This window comes from Salminus brasiliensis, chromosome 14 (genome assembly GCF_030463535.1).
Source record: "Salminus brasiliensis chromosome 14, fSalBra1.hap2, whole genome shotgun sequence".
NCBI classification, from domain to species: Eukaryota; Metazoa; Chordata; class Actinopteri; order Characiformes; family Bryconidae; genus Salminus; species Salminus brasiliensis.
The window spans coordinates 17713459-17733161 of NC_132891.1; the positions used below are offsets into that span (position 1 = coordinate 17713459).

Here is a 19703-nt window from a genome sequence, read left to right on the forward strand (position 1 = left end):
CATTGCGGTACTTTTCAGTACTGTAGTACTTTTTGTCATGCAGAGTTTGTGTTAGTTGTCATCTAGCTCTTTCTGACCACATGGCCACTGTTGGATGAATATTTTGGTTGGCGGACTATTTTCAACCCAGTAGTGAAACACTCATGCAACAAGTGATGGGCTACAGTCAGTAACTGTAAACCTGAAACGCGCACCTATATGGTAGGTGTAGCTGATAAAAAGGCAAACAAATGTAGGTACAGGGTGCACTTAATAGAATCGATGTATAGAAAGCCAATCTGCAGACTCACCATGGAGATTGATGAAGCGAATGCAGCTTTCCACCACCAGAGGGATCTGCTGTCCAGAGCTCTGCCACCAGAAGAGAACAGGAGTCATGAGAACTACTGGGCGGAAGATTGATGAAAATTTGGGCAAAGAGAGCAACAGATTGCACAGAAAAATACTGTAAGATACTGTAAGCCTGAGATGTAAAAACATAAACGACTGTATACTACAAGCCAAAAGTTTGGAAGCAGTTTCAAAAACACACTACACCAAGTATAGACTAATACTACATATCTCTATCTATATATCTTATTATATTTATATTTACACCATTCAACCATAACATTCAAACCATGCAGCAGGTGAACAGTAGTGTAAGGAATTGTAAGGATCTGAGCCAGACAGATAATCTACAATATGGCAGGTCATGTGGGGTTATTCTGGTATGCAGTGGTCAGTATCTACTATAAGTACTTCTAGGAAGGACAATCAGTGAACAGGCAACAGGGTCATGGGCATTTATGGCGTATTAATTTGATCCATGGAAGCCCCAAACCTACACAACCTACACAAGGACTAATCTATGATCCGCTGTTAACGTCTTTGTGCCAGGTACCACAGGACACATTCAGAGGTCTTGTGGAGTCCATGCAAGGCAGTGGTTTTAATGTTATGCTGATTGGTGTAGGTCTGACATTAAGACTTTCCACTGTCTGTGTTGATAGCCCCTTGCACTGGCCAGTTTTTAACTATTTACACATTCCTAATTCAGTTAATCATGCCTTCAGAGCTTCAGGGTCTACTGCTGCAGGAATGGTTACGGTGCTAATTAGATAATCAGACCCCGTTTACACCTGATCACTTCATGTGAGCAAGTATCTGGAATGTATCCTAATAAGACTGTAGCCAAATGCATTTACATTTGGCAGTCGAATGCGTCTCCGGTTAGCCAGGCTGAAATCTGATTGCTGTTTGAGACAGAATATTCAAATTTGCTTGTTGAGCTGCAATTATTACTAGTGTTTTGATTGTAGAATGTGTATAGGGGGAACGGATGGGTTGGCACTGCTATGACATTTGGCTCAAATGGTGTAAACAGGGTCTCACTGTCTGCTATCTCTAAGTTTTATGTTAAGTGTTGCTTCCAAAAGGTTGGCCTGTAGTGCATGTCTGTAGATGTTGTGTAAGACCGGTTTAGCTTTTACAGTAGATACGATTAAGATGAGTCAGTACTGCATTGCTGCACACACTGAGCAGGTGTAGATTTTGGAAAGAAGCAGACATTGTCAAGGCAGAGACAGAAGTACCTGAGTCCTAGACATACGCCTCCTTCTCCTGCACGCCCACCAGGCCAAGCAGACACAGGAGGAGAGAAGGGGGGGTAGACAGAAGGAACCACCAATGTAACCAAAAGCAAATTCAAAAAGCCAGAAAGAAACAAAGCAGAGACAGATAGGGGTAGATGGAAAGATGGAGGAGAGAGAAAAAACAGAGTCAAAAGGTCAGAGAGAAAGAAATATTAATAGCAATAGTGTAGTTAATTCAATGGCCAGAAGTAATATTAATGCACCTACGCAAAAAGGAGGAGGACATCACAGCTTAAACGTTCGTAACAACATACTGTTAGCAAGGCTCAGAGCGAACATTTTCTTGTGTTTCTACATTAATCCATTATCCTTCCACCCAGCTAGAAAAGTGTGCATTTTAGAGTCAAGAGGCTGTCTGGACTGATATCTCAATTAAGAGACAGAGTGCGTTGGCAACCGGCTCTGTGGTTTTGGCTGCATTATATAGCACTCTGTGGTGTAACGAGAGTGCACGTCCCATAGATTACTGTCCACTTCAGATAAAAAAGCGACTGGCTAGGCCTATTACACGGTGTAGTCGTCATGCATTTCGACATTCTGCTACTATTAACAATGGGTAATTAAAGCAATGGTTTGTACATTATCTTCCCTTAGTTCAACTGTAGTCAATCATGCTTTTTAGTTTTGCCCCCAAGCAACAAGGCAAATGTAGCTAAGACAGCTAACAAAGTCACCAGTTAGCATTACCCAAGTCACCACACACTTGCATCAATCCATGCTGCATACAGACGTCAATGAGGTTCCCAAACTAGGGGTATGTGTGCAAACTCTACGTTTGTTTTACAAACTGCAAATATCTTGCTGAATATTGCTGAATACTGCAAATATCACTTGAACTATAAAGATGTCTTTACTGGGAGTCACATTCAAATAAGCTATATTTACATTATTTTATTTATCAACATCCACAAGTGTGGAAATATGAAATATGGTCAATTATGATGGTAATTACTGCTTGCAAAGCCCAGAGAAACCAAAATATGTCATTTCATGAATGGTTGTGTGCCACTAGTAAGACAACATTGACAACTGTTTGTTTCAGGTATGTTTAGAGGAGTAAAGGGGAGGCATTCAACCCCAAGAGCTTGGTGGTGGTATCATCATTCTCTGTGGCTGTTTTGTAACTGCTACACTGAACAAAGTATATGAAAAAATGAAGGAGGATTATCTCAGAATTCTTTACCATAACCTTTTTTTCCATTTTCCAATTTTCCATTTAAACTGTATTTCAAAGTATTTTATTATTAAACGTAGAATCTTTTTTAAATGTTTGAAACCTCTCCTTTTTTATTTGCGTATTTGTCCCACTACAAGCATGCCCCCGAAAGGCTCCAGTGTACCGATTTGGATATGCAATTTGCAGAATACTGGTGACTATAAGATTCCATTACCTGTTGGTCATAATAGCCTTTGTGTAAAACATCAGACACCAAACACGTCTTGTAGATCAACTACATTTTGTGCAAGGGAAAATATTTTACATTTGACTTTTAACCCTCTCTAGCTCTAACTGCAATTCATTGAATAAACAATACGAGCTTGCTGAACTGAGCTCACTCAGGAAAAAACACAGTGTATCCAGCAAGAACAAAAGTCTTTCTACAGCAACAAAAAACATGGTTGCACACAGAAAGCGCCGCTGCTACAAGCTAATCTATTTTATAAATGCACAACTTAACCACTCCATTTCCATTCCGCTGGTTGATTGGCCACAAGGAGGCCTGAGGAGAGAGGCTACGAGAGAGGACGTAATAGGAAAGGAGGAAGAAGGCGGACTGTAAAAAAGAGGTTGTGAAAAAGCTATGCTGATGAAGCAAGGGCCAGATGGCAGAGCGGGGCCTCCGTCTCCAGGGCATGCAGAGGCTCAGAGCTGGCTGTTCCCAGAGACCTGCAGGGCTACTAAGGACATGCACACTGTGCCAGGGCCAGCCAGGGCACCAGAGTTAAAGTCCGCATGGAAAAAGCAGAGTGAGCGAGAGAGCGAGTGAGAGCCATGTGCTACAAGTTGCGCTTCATTTCACGTGGCACAAAAAGCCCTCAAACCCCTTTTCTAGCCTGAGCTAAGACGTTTGGCAAATGGAGATGGCAGCTGTGCAAAATGTACTGACCCCAGATGAGAGCCTGTGATCGCAGACTATACCGATAATCACATTAGAGACAGACAGAAGCGACGGATGTGTAAAAAAAAAAAATGTTCAGACCATTTAGACCAAAACCATTTTACTGTTATTGTGTGGTATTTTAGCATGTTTTGTTGTTAGCAAGGTAATGTTATCAGGAGTACTTTAGGACAGGGTTTGGTGGTATTTCAGCATGTTCTGTTATATCAGGAGTTTTGTAGCACATTTTGCTGGTACACCTCTAATATATATATATATATATATATATATATATATATATATATATATATATATATATATATACAGTATTTCAGCATGTTTTGTCTTCAGCAAGCTAATAAAGGAGTGGCATGTTATGAGAGATTGTTTTTTGAGATATCTATTTTGTTGCATTTTAGTATTTGTGTTATTTGCATGCTAATAGGGGGTTGCATTTTTGCATGTTTTGTTATGAACATACTTATAAGGGAATGGCATGTCATCAGGAGTTTAGTAGCACATTCTGTTTTCTGATTACTCCTGCTTTGTGTAGTATTTTATGTGGTAATTGCCACTGTAATACCAGGAGTATGACAGCACATTGTGTAGTTACCTCTCAAATTATACAGTATTTTAACATGTTTTGTCTTTAGTGTGCTCATAAAGAGCAGCTTGTTATGAGGAATATTTCAACACTATAACTCCTGTTATTATGTGGTATTTTAGCATGTACTGTTATTGTAATAAGGAAATTGCATCAGGGTATCAGGAGTATTTTAGCTCATTTTGTTGTTAGTCCTCTAATTATACAGTATTTTAGCAGATTTTCTGTTGAGCACATTTTGCTATATTTAGTTCTGTTACATGGTATTTTAGCATGATTTGCTATTAACAGTGTAGTATCAGGAGTATTACAGTACATTTTGTTGTTACTTTTGTCTTTAGGATGCTAATAAATCACATTGTGTAATAATTACTTCTGTGGTATTTTAGCATGTGTTTGTATTATCATGCTAATAAGGACATGGCATGGAGTATCTGACCATGTCCTGTGATTCAGTTCAGAAGTACAGGGTGCTGTAATAACACCACCGGCGCAGAGGAGGGATGGATTCGGTATGAACAAGGACATCCAGTTGCATAACTGTGGCAGTAATGATGACATTGTGGTGCCACATTTCTCCATAGAGCAGCACAAAGGACAGGGCTGATTAGTCATGAGAGGTCATCTTAAGACACACACGTACAGGTATACACAAAATACATACACACAGTTGCGTAGAAACACTCAAACTCTCTCTCTCTCTCTCTCTCTCTCTCTCTCTCACACACACAGACAGACAGACACACACACACACACACACATACATTTCTGTTACTCAGAAGCCAACAGAGGAGGACAAAAGGCACGTTTGTATCAGCTCATCTCAGAAACAGCAGCCGTGCTGAATAGTCTCATGGAGCAAATATAGCATGGCATATCGCTTCTGATAGTTTATGCAAGAATGCAGCCATGCAAATATAAAGCCCAGCAGCTCAGCAGGAACTGTTTTAGCATAGATTACGGCAAATGTGCGCACAGTGAAACATGATTCTTAATGTGGAAACACTTTTAGTATAGCTAAAATAAAATGGCAGGAAAATGGCTGCACACACCCATGCACACACTCATCACAAATTCATTAAGGTGCATTGGCTGACTTAATGTCAGAGAGATGAGTCTATCGCATTTTCTGTCTGAAGACACAGCAGTATTCCGCTCCTAATGCGTGTCACTCTAGCGAAGCAGACAAAGGCTAGGTAGTGGGGAGGAAATGGAATGTTAATAGCAGCAAAGCAAAGTCAAACACCAGAGCCCTTTAGCCACACACACACACACACACACACACACACACACACACATTCACACACACACATCATGAAGCAATGGTAGCACTGCAGGAGGGGCAAAGGCAAGGAATCAGATTTAATGCACTGCAAGAATTGATATCTTGGCTATTGAAAGCATCTTAAATGTAGGCAACATATCTTATATTTAGTATCATAAGATTGATATATACTATCTGTATACTGTACCTCTATTTTCTATTTTTTTCTGCAATTATCTAATGTAGTTGCCTTCTCTGGTCTTCCAGATTTGTTGGGGTGTTGCTGAAGTGCCCTGTTACATTTTTATTTGTTACAATCCCCAGTCATAATAATTCTTTTTTGTGTCTGGTTGTGCTGTTTTTTTTGTATAGTCAGAATCTGTAGTTGCAGGTTTAAGGTCGGCCACCTGGGGGACACTGTATAAAAGAGCCAGAAGAAGCTGCGTTCCAAAGCCTAGGCTGCATTTCTTAAACATACAATTTCTGCAAGCAATGTAAGAGAACAAAAGGAAATAACACGACCACGAAATGGTGGAAAAAAACTAAGCCTGAAGAGCAGTGTTTGCTTTAAAATGTTAGTTATAATTACAAATCATTTCTGTAAAGACATGAAAAAGTGCACAAGTTTCCGGTGGACCTCACTGCACAGCCTGGTTAGACTGTACCATTTGTGTGACCATTAGGCTACTAAGAAGGAATTTTAATAGGACACTCCAACTGAGGACCTGTCCTACCTCGGCTGCAGCCTAGGCTTTAGAACACAGCTAGAGAGAGACGTTTAGGGCTCTTGCCCTTTGATGACCTTGGAAGAACTTCCTGCTTAGACTGACCTCGCACTTTCACTTTCCACCCTGTTGACTTGTTAGCTTAATTACATCCTTTAGGAAAAGTAGGGAGTGAGTGTCTTTATATTTTAGCTACCTTTTCTTCTGTTTTGTTAACATGGATTTAGGGTAGTTTTGGTGTATTTTGGTTTCTTTTGTTTCAGGTTTGGTTAGCTGTGTTTGGATGCACTTGTTTTGTTTGCTGCTTTGGCATAGGCTCAAGTCACATTTCCTCGACTCACTGACAATAAACTCTTGAATCTGGTTCATACATCAATACAGTGTCAGGTGTCTGGTCTGGCAGAGGGTCTGAATAGACAGCTCGATTTAATTTTCTGTTACAGCCGGACCCAAGGCCGGGTTGTGAGACACACCTAAAGTTTCTACTTCCTTTCTGCTAAGTTTGTTTTTGTTTTGTCACCCTAATAATGGCCTCCTTCTCTTGCATCGTCATCTCTTTGGACTGCATATTTGAAGTTCCCATGAACAGCTTAAAATTTAGTTGTCAAATTACTTTAAAAAAATAGAGGGACTATGTAAAAATGTTGGTAATTCCTTAATTAAACTCCTTGAAACAAATTTACAGATTTACCAACATTTTTATTAGCTATTTTTAATATATGGACCATACAGTTTAAAACATTAACACTACATTACAACATTTATTTATTTAGTTTGTTTTCCATGAAATGGGAAGTGAAAATATCTGCCAATGCGGTAGGCTTTGTGGTGGTGGTCTTGTGTCTTCACAAGAATCTCATAATGGAAAGTATTAGACTAGTTTCTCATATTTAAGACTCTTACATTTGCCAAGATATAGATTTTTTGCCAGCATGGAAGCTGAAGGAAGGAGGAACGTTACAGAAGCGCAGCAGAAACGTCGCAGGAACGCATCACTGAAGGCTGCGTGGACCACAAGGGCTGTACCTGGATGAAGGAGAGCATGTCTCCAGTGAAGAGTTTGTGGTTGTACTGGGAGCAAGGCCTGGCTTTCCGCACACGCACTGCCCTACCAGGCTGCATTCTGGGAAATACATACACCGGCACTCCACTGTGACACTATGGCATCAGTACACACATGCAAAACATGCACACCATCTCCACACACACATCACACACAAATACACACACACGCACTTGCAACATTTGCCCAGTGTGATTTGCACACAGGTGTGCTGCTTCATTGGTCCCTTCATTTAAATAGTTCATTATAAGGAATTCAGAGATTTTGCTTCCTTATGAAATCAAATGTCCTACAATACAGATTCTAAAGCGTTCTGATTTCTTGTCACCACTTCTGCTTTGCTTTACTGATACAGAGAGTGAAACTCCACATTCAGCTCAGTAGCTTTGGCTCTAGAAACGCTAAACAAACACTGAACCCCAATAGGACAACGTGAGCAGATGTTGTCTGGGCCGTGGCCAAGTTTATCAAGACACCTGTGTGTGAATATCACACAGACAGAGGACAGACAAAGGGACAGATGGAAGGGGAGCTATACCTGGAGGGATCGCTGTCAATGGCCTCAGCTGCAGGGGAGAAATGGAGAATGAGAGATATTAGTCACAGTTACTTTCAGGGCTTGATATGAGGGGGTTAGTATCTTCATTTAATCGATATGGGAACTTTCCAGTTGCCTTGGATGTAGGACGTTTGCCACCCTGGGGCAAACCCACCACCCCATCACAATTCAACCACTGGCATTTTAATGTAAGACCTTCCTAACAGTGTCATTATCATGTGAATGGTTCCTATAAGAATCCTCACCGATGTCTCTCATCTTCTACAAAAGTCATGCATTTAAATCATCACCATGATTAGATAAAATTTCAATCAACAAAATGATTAGCTGTGATTCCAATTAGAAAATCATTCAATGCACCATGATACCTACACATTTCACCCTGATTTGGTTAAATTTACAATTTTGTTTGTTAAACAATTTTTTTGTTAAATAGAATCAAGTTATTATGTTAGCTATGTCACACCTAAGGCTTAAGGTGTAAGAAACAATTGGACACACCAGTGGATCCTGGGATTGTTAATGTGTTACTTCCATTCAATTTGGGTTGGTTTAAGCTTAGTCCTGGAAAACATAGCATGCTGAATGAAGATTCTGCATTAAAATGACAAGGTAGTCCAGGACTAGGCTTAATTTCCCCTGTTTAGGTAACTGACCTTTTATGTCTGGATTGTTCTTAATTAATTGAAAATTACTGGTATTGATTATAATAGAAAATAAAAATCCATGCCGCTGAAAGCTTCTGATCTCTCCGTCAGAATGCATCAATGCATCATCCTCAGATATGGCACAATACCCATTTTTCTTTTCCAATACCACTAATGCAATATTCTAATAGCTTTAAAATGGGCTATTTTTAACTGAAGCACTTCACTTAGGATGGACATCTGAAAGCAACTACTCCAAATACTCTACTTGCCCACACCACTGGCATCATTTACAAGAAGATCTACAACAGTTGAAAACGTGCCATCACACAGTGTGAGCGTGTTCTATTTCAGGCTACATTTGTTAAAGGTTTGGATCGAATTCAAGCTTTTTACATCCATATTAAACGTCTTTGCACCTAAGTACATAAGATTACTAGATTAGTACCTTTCTGAATGGCTTCCTTCAACAGGTCATGTTTGGCCTGGAGTTTGGAGATGAGGGAGCTGCCAATCATGTACTCCTTCACTTTCTGGAAGAATAAAACTCAGCAAAGTTAGCTTGATCTGACATAACCGAGACCTTATAATGTCTTCAACTGCATATTTGTATTGTTGTGATAACAGGAGCATGTGTAAACCAGCTTTGCATCAACCATTTAGAGTGCTTACAGTAAAGTAAAAGGTCTCAGTCTCCTGCTGATTGGCTCTGCGTTTGGCAAGGCTTTGTTTGGTGCCGGGACCATCGCCTGTGCTGTCCAGTGATAGGGTGGCTGAGATGTCAGGTGTGGGGTTACAGTCGTCATCGCAGATACTATCCAGCAGAGCAGTATGAGTCGCCTTGAGTGTTTTACTGACCTATGATTAATAAAATGATGGGAGAAATGTAGAATGAACATCACAGCTATTATTTTTTTGTTTACTACTGAGCTTTAGTAGTATTAGTCTCAGTGATGGCCTTTCTCAAGGTCAGACATATAGCATTTTACACATTAAAGGCTACTGTATTTTAATTAACCTATCTCTGCACTTTTTTCATTGAAGCACCATCTATGGTGGAAATACTATATTCTGACTCTATAACGAATGTATGGGTTGTGCCTGAGAAAGAAGAGGTGTTAAGACAGATTTCCATTTACCTCCTCTGTTTCCAGGGTAACGGAGGCCAGCCTGGACTGTAGCTGCTGAAATCTTGTCTCCATCTCATACCTCACCTGACAGTCTGCACTCACCTCGCATACCTGCCACACAAACACACACACACATTGCTGACCAAACCTGACAGACCACACAGAATAATATAGAGAGATTTATCCATGTACGCTAATTAATATGCCACCTTAAATTTCCTCAAAACATAATTTTTCAGACCTACTTTTATTTACAAAGATCTACATGTCCTAACATAATTTGGTTTGTTCACTTCCTCGTGGTCTCTAGTTTGTGGTGCCGGGGAGCGGGACAAAGAACTCCATTGGTTTTGATAGGATCAGCAGAACATACACAGCAGGCATTGTTGTGGTGCAGCAGTAGCTATGTTATGTTAGGTTGCTCTTTAGCAACACAAGGGGTGCTGTTATAAGCGAGAGCACTGTTCCTGAAGTGCTCATTTCCATAAAAGGCAGAAATGTGTGTAAGTTATGATGATGCGGCACCATGATTATGGCACTAATACCAAGTAGTATATGAAAAACAACAGAGTCAGAAGTGATCACTTTCACATAGTTACCAGAGCCTCATCTGAAACTAGGAATTGCACCTTCTGTTGGGGAAGTATTGCTGGGGAACAGATTTACAGGAGGTAGGTCTGTTCCCGAAAAATATTCAGAAATTATTTGTTGACTAACATCTTGGTTTTTTTCTGGTTTGTTTGGTAGCGTACTTCCAGTCTTCTTTCTGGCATTCAGTTTTTGTTCTGTTAATTTAGCTTCATGAAATGACAGGGCCTTATTTGGAGGTTAGCACTCTTGGGGTCTTGGGTTCCAGTCTTTAACTCAGTGGAGTTTCCATGTTTTCCCTGTGTCTGTGTAGGTTCCCTCCAGAAACTCCGGTTTCCCCCAACGTTCCAAAAACACAAAGATCAGGTGAACTGATTACTCTAAAATTGCCCTAGTGTGTAAAAATAAGTGTATGTCTGTATGCCCAAATATGGTTTGGCACTCTGTCCTGGGTGAACTCAATGCAGTCCTCCAGGTGGACGGTCATTTCCGGTCAATGTGTGTTGGTGGAGTTTTGAGCGTAAAAGATTGCGAATAGTGTTTACTGTAAAGCGCCGTTGGGTATAAGAAAGGCTCTATAGAAAGAAGTCCCCAGATTAAGAATGAAGGACGACATTAATAGAAGAAACTACCTTCTCAAAGTTTGCAAATCTGAATGCTGATCGTGCTTATAATTTGTTTAATTGTGTCCCAGTTAAGCTCAAATATAAGAAAAGGCTAGATAAACCTACTCTTGACAAATGAATGATTTGTGTGTGCAAAAGCAGTTAAAACAATGAGACATTTCAGGCTCCTGGATCATTTTTTATGATACAGAGCGTGGGCAGAGTCAAGAAACACTTGTGTCTGTGTCAGTCCTGGTGTATGTGTACAATGTGTGTATTATATATTTATATATATATATATATATTATATGTCCCCACTGGGGGACTAATAAAGGATTATCTTGTCTTATTATTATTATTGTCTTATTCTGTCATTGAATGAAATTATAAAGAAATGAGGGGACAGTTTAATTCGAATTACTTTCAAAAATTATTAAGCAATTTATTGTAGTTGTCCAGAATAAACCCTAGGTTCTGAGTCAGTCGCATACAATTACCTGGTCACCCTCGTGTGCTTGGTGCTGGAACCGGAAGGGCAGGCAGAAGGCTGCATTGTGGGCCTGCAGCAGAGCGTCTCGGTCTTGACTCTGGTCCAGGCCATTGATCGAACCATCCAGCTGCTGTAAACCGTTCTTCAGGTTCTGCTGAGCCCGGTTCCTGTTGGACAGGTAGCCACGCATGACCCTTGACACGGACAGGTGGTAGCCAAGGTCTGTGCACTACAAGCAGCACCAAAGAGACATGAGAGAATTAAAATAAGATTAGATGTAGAAGCTATTTTAGCGCTTATGGTGATTAAAGCCAGTTCTCAAATTGGTCCCACAGATGGTCCTTATTATTACTGTGTGTCTATGGGTTGAGTTGGGCTGGAGTGAAAATTTGTACTCTCAGAGGACTAGTTTGAGAAGCACTGATTAAAGTAAAAGCAATCAAATGTGTACAAATTCTTCCCATGCCCCAAGATGTAGCATATCTACTTGCATCTTTGGCTTTGCACCGGAGCTATGAGGCTAATGTTGCTAACAAGTAATGCAAACTCACACTTACAGTTAGCATCATGCAAACTCAATGCCCAAATCATCACACCCTCAGACACTGTACTGATATACTGTTACTGATAAAAAGGCTGCGACTACTGTAGTTTTGCTACATACACACATGCATTTTAACAGCAAGTCAAACAGTGTCAGAAACCACATAAACACACCTATTTGAGGTTATTACAGCTGGAGGCACATGTTTGATGATTTAGGCCTTCAATATGCATGATGCAAATTGGCCATGTTGGCAATATTCTATTTACAAATTATTTTCCAGACAGTGGAATGGCTTATTTCTAATTGTTCTGGGACCTTTTAAATCCCTTCCTAGACGCTTATGCATCTACAAGCTTCTTTCTGAAGACCTCAGAGAGCTCACTCACCTCACCAATGCATTTATGTGGTGCACTTGATTCTAATTTTAGACATTCATTAAGTAGTAATAAACATAGGGGTGTTCTAACTTTTTCATTACAAAGAAAATTGCATTTCTCGGTTCAGCGGTCTAAGGTGAGTACGAATTCCGAGCCATGCTGCTTTGCCATCAGCGGCCGCAGTCTGCAAGATCGCAATTTGCTGTGCTCTCTCCATGTGGTTAGGTGGTGCTCTCTTCCTCTTATCACTCTTAAGAAATGTTGTTCGGCCCAGGCTTCTGTTGGCTGGTGTGGCAGAGCCTCGGCGGCAGTTCAATAGTGGCAGTAGCTGGCTTCGTTTGTATCAGAGGACATATATGTTAAGTCCTTACCCAGTGTCAGGAGCATTGCTAGTGCTAGGGGAGTTATGAGGGGAGGGTTAACTGACAGTACCGAATTTGGAGATTAACTGAAAATTTGACAAACAAATAATTTTATAAAGATTTGTTTTATAGCCTCCACCCTTAATATTGTTTGAATGAAGATAAAAGTAAATATGTTTAAATGTTAAAAAAGGCCATGTTTTTCACTGGGTGTCTTGACCATAAGTTCTCATGAATTGTTAATTATACCAGCTTTGCAGCTGCAGTGCTAAATAATAGAAGCAAACTTTAGATGCCAAACATGTCCTATTTTTGTAATAAACAAGTGTGAAGAACCTATAAATTGGTAAAGAACCTGTATATCAAGTAAAGGTTCTTTAGACCTCTGAACGGTTCATATCACTCACACATCTCAATTATAAACACTTCTTTATGGAACCCAAAAAAATGGCAAGAACCATTCAAAGAGTGTAGCTCATTGGCTACATTGGGCATAAGCAAACGTGTAAAGCCTCTTTTACCTTGGGCAAAACATGCCTTCAGTTTGTAACATTCATGTAAATGAATGAAAGCACTGAGGTATTGCGAGCAAATTCTCGAAAGCGATTGCTGAACCAGAAACCATGGACACTCCTAGATATTTACCGCACACAACATGGAAGCATGACTTATGACCACAGAGTACCAGGGGAACTGAGCTATTATTGGTCAGAATAAGGAACCAAAACACATCTGTGTCCAACAGGGAGTAGACAGACTGACTTCTGTGGAAGACCTATTTAAGGGCACTCACATCAATCAGAGTGCATATGTCCTCCAGATAGTACTTATTCATGGCGGAATTGGCTGCTGCAAGGTTGAGCAGGTAGTCGTTGCGAGCTTTGGTACACTTCAGCTGAGTCTCTTGTACTTTCCCTTGCCGCTGCATAAGACACACACACACACAGGAAACAGTGGGTTACTGATAAGTGCTCTTACACTTTCCTGTGCTATGTTCAAACAAAAAACAGAAAAACACAAGCTGCCATCTGAAGAAAACTGAAAACTGTAGGTTCTACCTTTTCCATCAACCTCTCCATCTTCTTCACTGAGCTGCGTCTCTGCCCTGCTGACTGGCCGAGGCCCAGGCCGAGGTCAGAGGACTTGCCAGTTTGTCTCTCCTCCAGTCGTGTGGCTTCTTTTAGCTTGCCCTCAGCAGCAAGACACTCGGTGTGATACTGGTGATAAGTCTTTAAAGCCTGCAGGGAACAGCAGTAAGAACATGCTTGCTTTAATTATACTGCTTAATGATGGCACAACACCAACACTCTCATTTGGAAGCTAAAACATAAAAAAAGAACTACTCTAGCATTGTGTTTGCACATTTACACCAATACACACACAGGATGCACTGAGATAGCGCAGTCATGCTTCATCCAGCTGATGCCAGTATGATTGTGACAGTTTGACACCCGCTGTGATGTTGGTGATAAGTTTTTTGTGTCTGCAGTGAACACTGATAACAACGTGCGTCCCTTATGATGCTCTACCCCCCTTCATACACACATACTCACATCCACTATTTGAACAAAAGTATTGGAACACCTGCTTATTTATTGTTTCTTCAGAAATTAACAGTGTTAAAAAAGAGTTTATCCTGCTTTTGTTAGTAACTGTCTCTACTGTCCAGGGAAGATTTACAACTAGATTTCAGAGGAGCATTGCTGTGAGGATTTGACTGGATTCATTGATAAGTGCATTAGTGAGGTCACCCCCAACTCCTGAACTCATAATTCCAGAGAATAAAGATCTACTGCTCCACAGCTCTATGCTGGGATCTTTATATCCCTCTAGCCTATGCCTGGCATTAGGCATGGTGCCAAGATGTTATTGTTCATCTGCTCCAGAGGGTCCTATTCTATTGGCAATACTATTCTACAAGGAGTAGACATGTTTTATGTATGCCTTTGCAATTTAAAGTAGCTGAATGCATTCGTTAGAAGGGGTGTCCACAAACATTTGGACATGTAGTGTACATACACAGCCACAAGCCATGAGCTTTGAGCCAAGACACTTGTGACAGCAAAGCTGTTCTGTGCTCACTGGAGGGTGAAGACATGCAGGGAGCAACCAGCTGTCAGAAAGGGTCAGGAGGCCCCACCCAGGAGCTGTGACCCAGGCCTAGCCACAAAAGACCTCTGGGAGAGTCAGGGGATGGGGGTGTGTGTATCTGCACCCATAAGGATTAAAAAAAAAAACAATAAAGATATTTAATACAATACACACATGCCCTGCCCTGCACACACAGACACACACAACACTATTCAAACAATCTGAATAAATGTTGTATAAACAGCTAAGTTGCAGAACATATGACAATTTAAAAACAGAAAATTCTGCATTCTGCTCTGTTCAACCTCTCAAATGGACACTGGGTTTAGCCTTGCTCTGCCCTGTTGAACTCCCATGGGTTTACAGCATGGTCTGAGTAAGGGTGGTTAGTAGAGGGATGTTGATATATGGACACTTTGGATTGGCTGGGTAGACCAGGTTCTGTTTAAATCTGACTTAATCTCTAAGACAGAGTTCATGCACTTTAACCAATTTCAAATTCAAGGACTTTCCATGACTTTTCAAGTACCAAAAAACTAAAAATTACAGGACCAAACATTTTCCTGTAATTTGTTTAGTCCACACTTTCCAGCTGAAAGACTGTCCAGGCTAGCTAGCTAACAACGTAATGCACGTTATGATAACATGGTCATATGAAATATGGGCAGTGATTGGTCATGTGAAAATTTATGCGACTATAAAAGGTTTCTTTTATATTATTATATAAAATGACGACAGGAGCTCATTACAATATTTTCCAGGACTTTTAAGTACTTTTTTCAATATTGTTATTTTTTAAGGACTATTCAGTATTGGATTTTAGCATGTTAATTTTCCATGACTTTCCAGGTTTTCCAGGACCCGTATGAACCTTGCTGAGAATCCCGGGGACATCCTCGCGCCCTCTCACACTCCATTCCTTATACTCATTCTGATCCTTCCCTTTATACTCTCTATCCACTAGGCTTTATGCAGGTACTATACATATATTATTCAGTTGTTATTCCTATATAGTATTTGGCTTATTTATTATGTATATTCTGCGCTATAGCCTTTCATACTCTATACATTATCCAACTGTTTTGTAGATTATAGTTATTGCGCCATTAAAAAACGTCTGTGTGACCTTAAACCAATATTATATGTTAATGTTAACTCTTAATAATGCTCTGTGGGTAGCCTAGTCTGGGCCTCTAAAATTGTCTGGGCCTCTGGAGTCAGAAAAAACTCTACAAACTTACTGGTTTCAGTTTAACTGTAGAAACCTTCAAAAAGTAAACATCTAGATGTATTCAGATGATTCTTGAGAAATGACTGAGGAAGCTGCACCACACTGAGAAAGAAGTTTTAAAATCATCCAAAACATATTTGAGAAATGTATGCTCTTGTTCCCAAAAACCTTGAAATAAGCATTGAAAAAAGCATCTACTCCCTCTGGTCTAGTTAATATGTGAATCTACAATGTAAAAGTCATTATTTAAGCAATAGTACACAAGAAGGAGTACCATTCCGTGAGTTATTGACACTGGTGAACTGAAGACCAATACACCTGTGCCAATATCTCACATTAGCACGAACGTCAAGTGTATTGTCGCTTAAATTATGTCTTTTACAGTGTAGATTCCCATATTATCACATTATCATTGTTTATGGTTCGATTTTAGGATAAAGAGGACAGAAAAACAGATTTATTGGATTATCAACACTCCACCAGGTAAAATAGTTTCATTCTATAAGTTACCCAGCTGTTTAAACAACACCATCAGACTGTGCCCTTCATTTAATTGGATCGTCAGATGTTACAAGCAACTTCCAAAACATCAGCCGATGTTACAGGTACATTAATCCCATGGCTATACACACAGTCAAAGCTGTTAAATAGAACTGAGTTTTATGTGAAGCTGAGCTTTGTTTTTATATTTGCCCGCTCTGTACTAGTATTATCCGTTCTACCTTAAATGGTGCAGCAGCTCATGCTCCCTCTGATTGGCTGAGCTCATTCTGTGTCTCAAACCACACAATGTACATTATACCCACCTAGCATCAGTACTACTCTGTTTTACACCCATGGTGTCTGTATTTAATGTACTTATGTGTGTTTTGGGAAGTTTGTGTGAATAACAGCGTGAAATCTCTAGCATTTTGCTTTCGCTCGGTTTTAGTTTCATTTGTGATCCTACAGTAACAAATTAAATACTGTAAAGGCGTTGGCTAGTATGTTAACAATTTCTGTTTTGGTGTTTTGGTCTCGTAAGTTGTGGAATACTGGCACTCCTAGAATGTCTCTCAGTCAATCACATTGCAAGGTTGAAGCTAACTGTGGTATAATAACAATAACACTTATGATTAACAATTATTTTTTATTATAATAAGTGTCTTCTTAACTTAGCATACTTTACAGCTGCACAAAGTAGCGGAAATTCAATATTTACACTACTGTAATTTAGAAAACAATTAAATTTACTCAAACTTTCAATACTGTATGGACTGTAATTAAGCTAGCACCAGAATAACGGATAGATTTTATAGAAAAAAGATCATTTTTTCTAAGAGCTATTAGTTGATATCCTTTCCGATTTCTAACTACTTCACAACTGTGAATAAATAAATTATACAATAATTCGTATTTTAGCAATGGCATTAGCACATGTGTATTATCATGTGCTTTCTAAAAGCGGAAGACAAATTCCACCAAATGGTAAATATGGTTGTCTTGTCTTATATTAGGTGGCTGAGAAAACCTTGGCCTGGTCCTTGTCTGTATTTACACAGATCTCCTGTCAGTCTGTTGGGAACTCTCAACATTGGAAGTGTTTTTTATTTTTTCAAAATGTAAATATTTATTACTTTTAGGGGAAGGGATGAAGTTGGATGCAGAATTAGTGACGTTCCTTCTGTCTGTAAACACTGTAAATCTGTATAATGCACTGGACTGTTTGAGTGACAGACTCTACACAACGAATGGAGTAGATAACTCTTTATCACTTAGGGAGTGCTAAAAAAAAGTAAGCTTTGGGTGAACCTTATTAAGAAAATTATAATACTGTTGTTATTATTATAAAACTGCAACTAACAATGCTAACTAGCTAACACAGGTAGTGACTGATAAACTCATGAGAGCTCATCACAAGTAACAAGCAGTAAATCATTACAACCCAAATTCAAAGTGCATAGATTTATAACTTCACTGTCAAGAAGCTGAATGTCGTAGTTGGCACCACCACATATCAAAGTGAAATGCTAACACCATCACACCCCCAGGCATAGGGGTTTGATGCCTGCTCTGGCCAAAAGCCACTGCTATTCCAGGAAGAATCTAGTAGTGTACATGGTAGGCATGACTGAATGATAAGTCTATCGAAAAAACAGGTTTTAGATACGTGCTTTGTGTTCATAGTTGGGAATAAAAAGGGGGTCTAACGAGATCTAATTTTTGCTATAGCATAATTTGGTATCGAGCACTAAGATTCTACACACACACACAGAGGGTGCACTGAAATGGTTGAACCACGCCACAACCCAGCGGATGCCAGTGTGATCCTGTGAGTCGGCTGCATCTAAAAATGACACTGTCCTTGTTAACGTAGCGCTGCTGCAGAACCACACTCACCGTCTGCAGCTCTGTGGTGACCTTCAGGAGCTCATCCTGCATCTGTAGCCCCACCTCCTTACTCTGAAACATGCAAACATGTACACACACAGAAAGACTTGGAATCAGTCTTTGCATTTGTGAAATAAAGAAAGGCAGCTTGTGTGTCTGTGTGTGTGTATGTGCACCTTCTTGGCCAGACGGTGCGTGTCCTCTATGCAGTGGGACAGGCGCTGGGTCAGGGTGGCGCTGCATAGCTCGCTGAGGGAACTGTGGTCTCGACTCTCCTGCTTGGTCTGGGTCAGCAACACTGACCAGCACTGAGCAACGGACTGGTCAGACTGCTCCTTCCTGAGTTGAGGGAGGACAGGGACATCTAAATCTCATCTCCTTTATACATTACATTTTCAGAATGTTTACACACTGTTATATATACACGCACACACTATCTGGAGAAACATATTAGGACACCCCTTAATCATCAAATTTAGGTATTTCATTCAGTCCCATTGCCACAAGTACACCTAGCCATGCAACCTAGCCATGCAATCTTTACAAACATTTGTAAAAGTAAGGGGTCATTTTAAAGTGCTCTCTAATTTTGAGCGTGGTTCTGTATTTGGATGCAAGTTGCAAGTGAAATTGAGTTGTTTAGGAACCACAGCACCTCAGCCATGAAGTAGAAGACCACTTAAAGTTACAGAGGGGGGCCACTAAATGTTGAGGCGCATAGCGCTTTAAGGTCTCTAACGCTCTGCTGACTCAATAACTGTATATGAGTTCCAAACCTCCTCTGGCACTAACATCAACACAAAAATTGCACTGGGAACATCATGATTTTCATTAAAAGTTAGGGTTAAGGAACGTTAAGGAAGGAGTTCTGCATGTTTTTCCACATGCAGATTTAGCCTAAGCATGGACTAAACTGCTGTTAATGGTGAATTGCCACTGGCACTGTAATTTAGTCTTAGTCCAGGCTTATGTAAGATGTGAGTAGAAGATAACGTTTATGTACTTCTTGGTCTTGAGGGTGAACCTCTCGCTGAGTTTCTCCAGAGAGCGGGCATACTCAGCCTCGATTTCCCCCCGCCTGCGCAGGTAATCACTCAGATCCTGCAGCTGCTGCGTCTTCTGCTCCAGCTGCGCATCCAACACCTTCAGCTGCTCCGACAGCTGACTGCGCACCTCTATAAGAGAAAGAGACAGACAGAGAGTGCTCAGGCATAGAAAGCACATGAACTGACCACTTTGCCTCGCCACGCTTCTCTCTCTTTCTCCCCGACTACACATAGCCCGAGGCAGCTATCTGATAGGATGAGAGGAGACAGC

At 40.4% G+C, this 19703-nt stretch overlaps 1 protein-coding gene across 5 annotated transcripts in view; it reads right to left on the reverse strand.

The window, feature by feature from the left end:
- The window catches only part of arhgap4b (Rho GTPase activating protein 4b), a 40990-nt gene that overhangs the window by 8818 nt on the left and 12469 nt on the right, over positions 1-19703 (reverse strand). For 4 of the 5 annotated variants that reach the window (XM_072656469.1, XM_072656467.1, XM_072656465.1 and 1 more), the window contains exons 5-16: positions 19390-19561; positions 18563-18725; positions 18396-18458; positions 13753-13932; positions 13488-13616; positions 11416-11637; positions 9735-9836; positions 9268-9453; positions 9044-9128; positions 7928-7955; positions 7353-7449; positions 291-351 (exon numbers count right to left, since the gene is read on the reverse strand). In XM_072656469.1, coding sequence (XP_072512570.1) covers positions 291-351; positions 7353-7449; positions 7928-7955; positions 9044-9128; positions 9268-9453; positions 9735-9836; positions 11416-11637; positions 13488-13616; positions 13753-13932; positions 18396-18458; positions 18563-18725; positions 19390-19561 — 1488 coding nt within the window. Of the gene's footprint in view, positions 1-290; positions 352-1574; positions 1603-7352; positions 7450-7927; positions 7956-9043; positions 9129-9267; positions 9454-9734; positions 9837-11415; positions 11638-13487; positions 13617-13752; positions 13933-18395; positions 18459-18562; positions 18726-19389; positions 19562-19703 lie in introns of all 5 variants that reach the window. The other variant, XM_072656468.1, reaches the window with a different exon arrangement.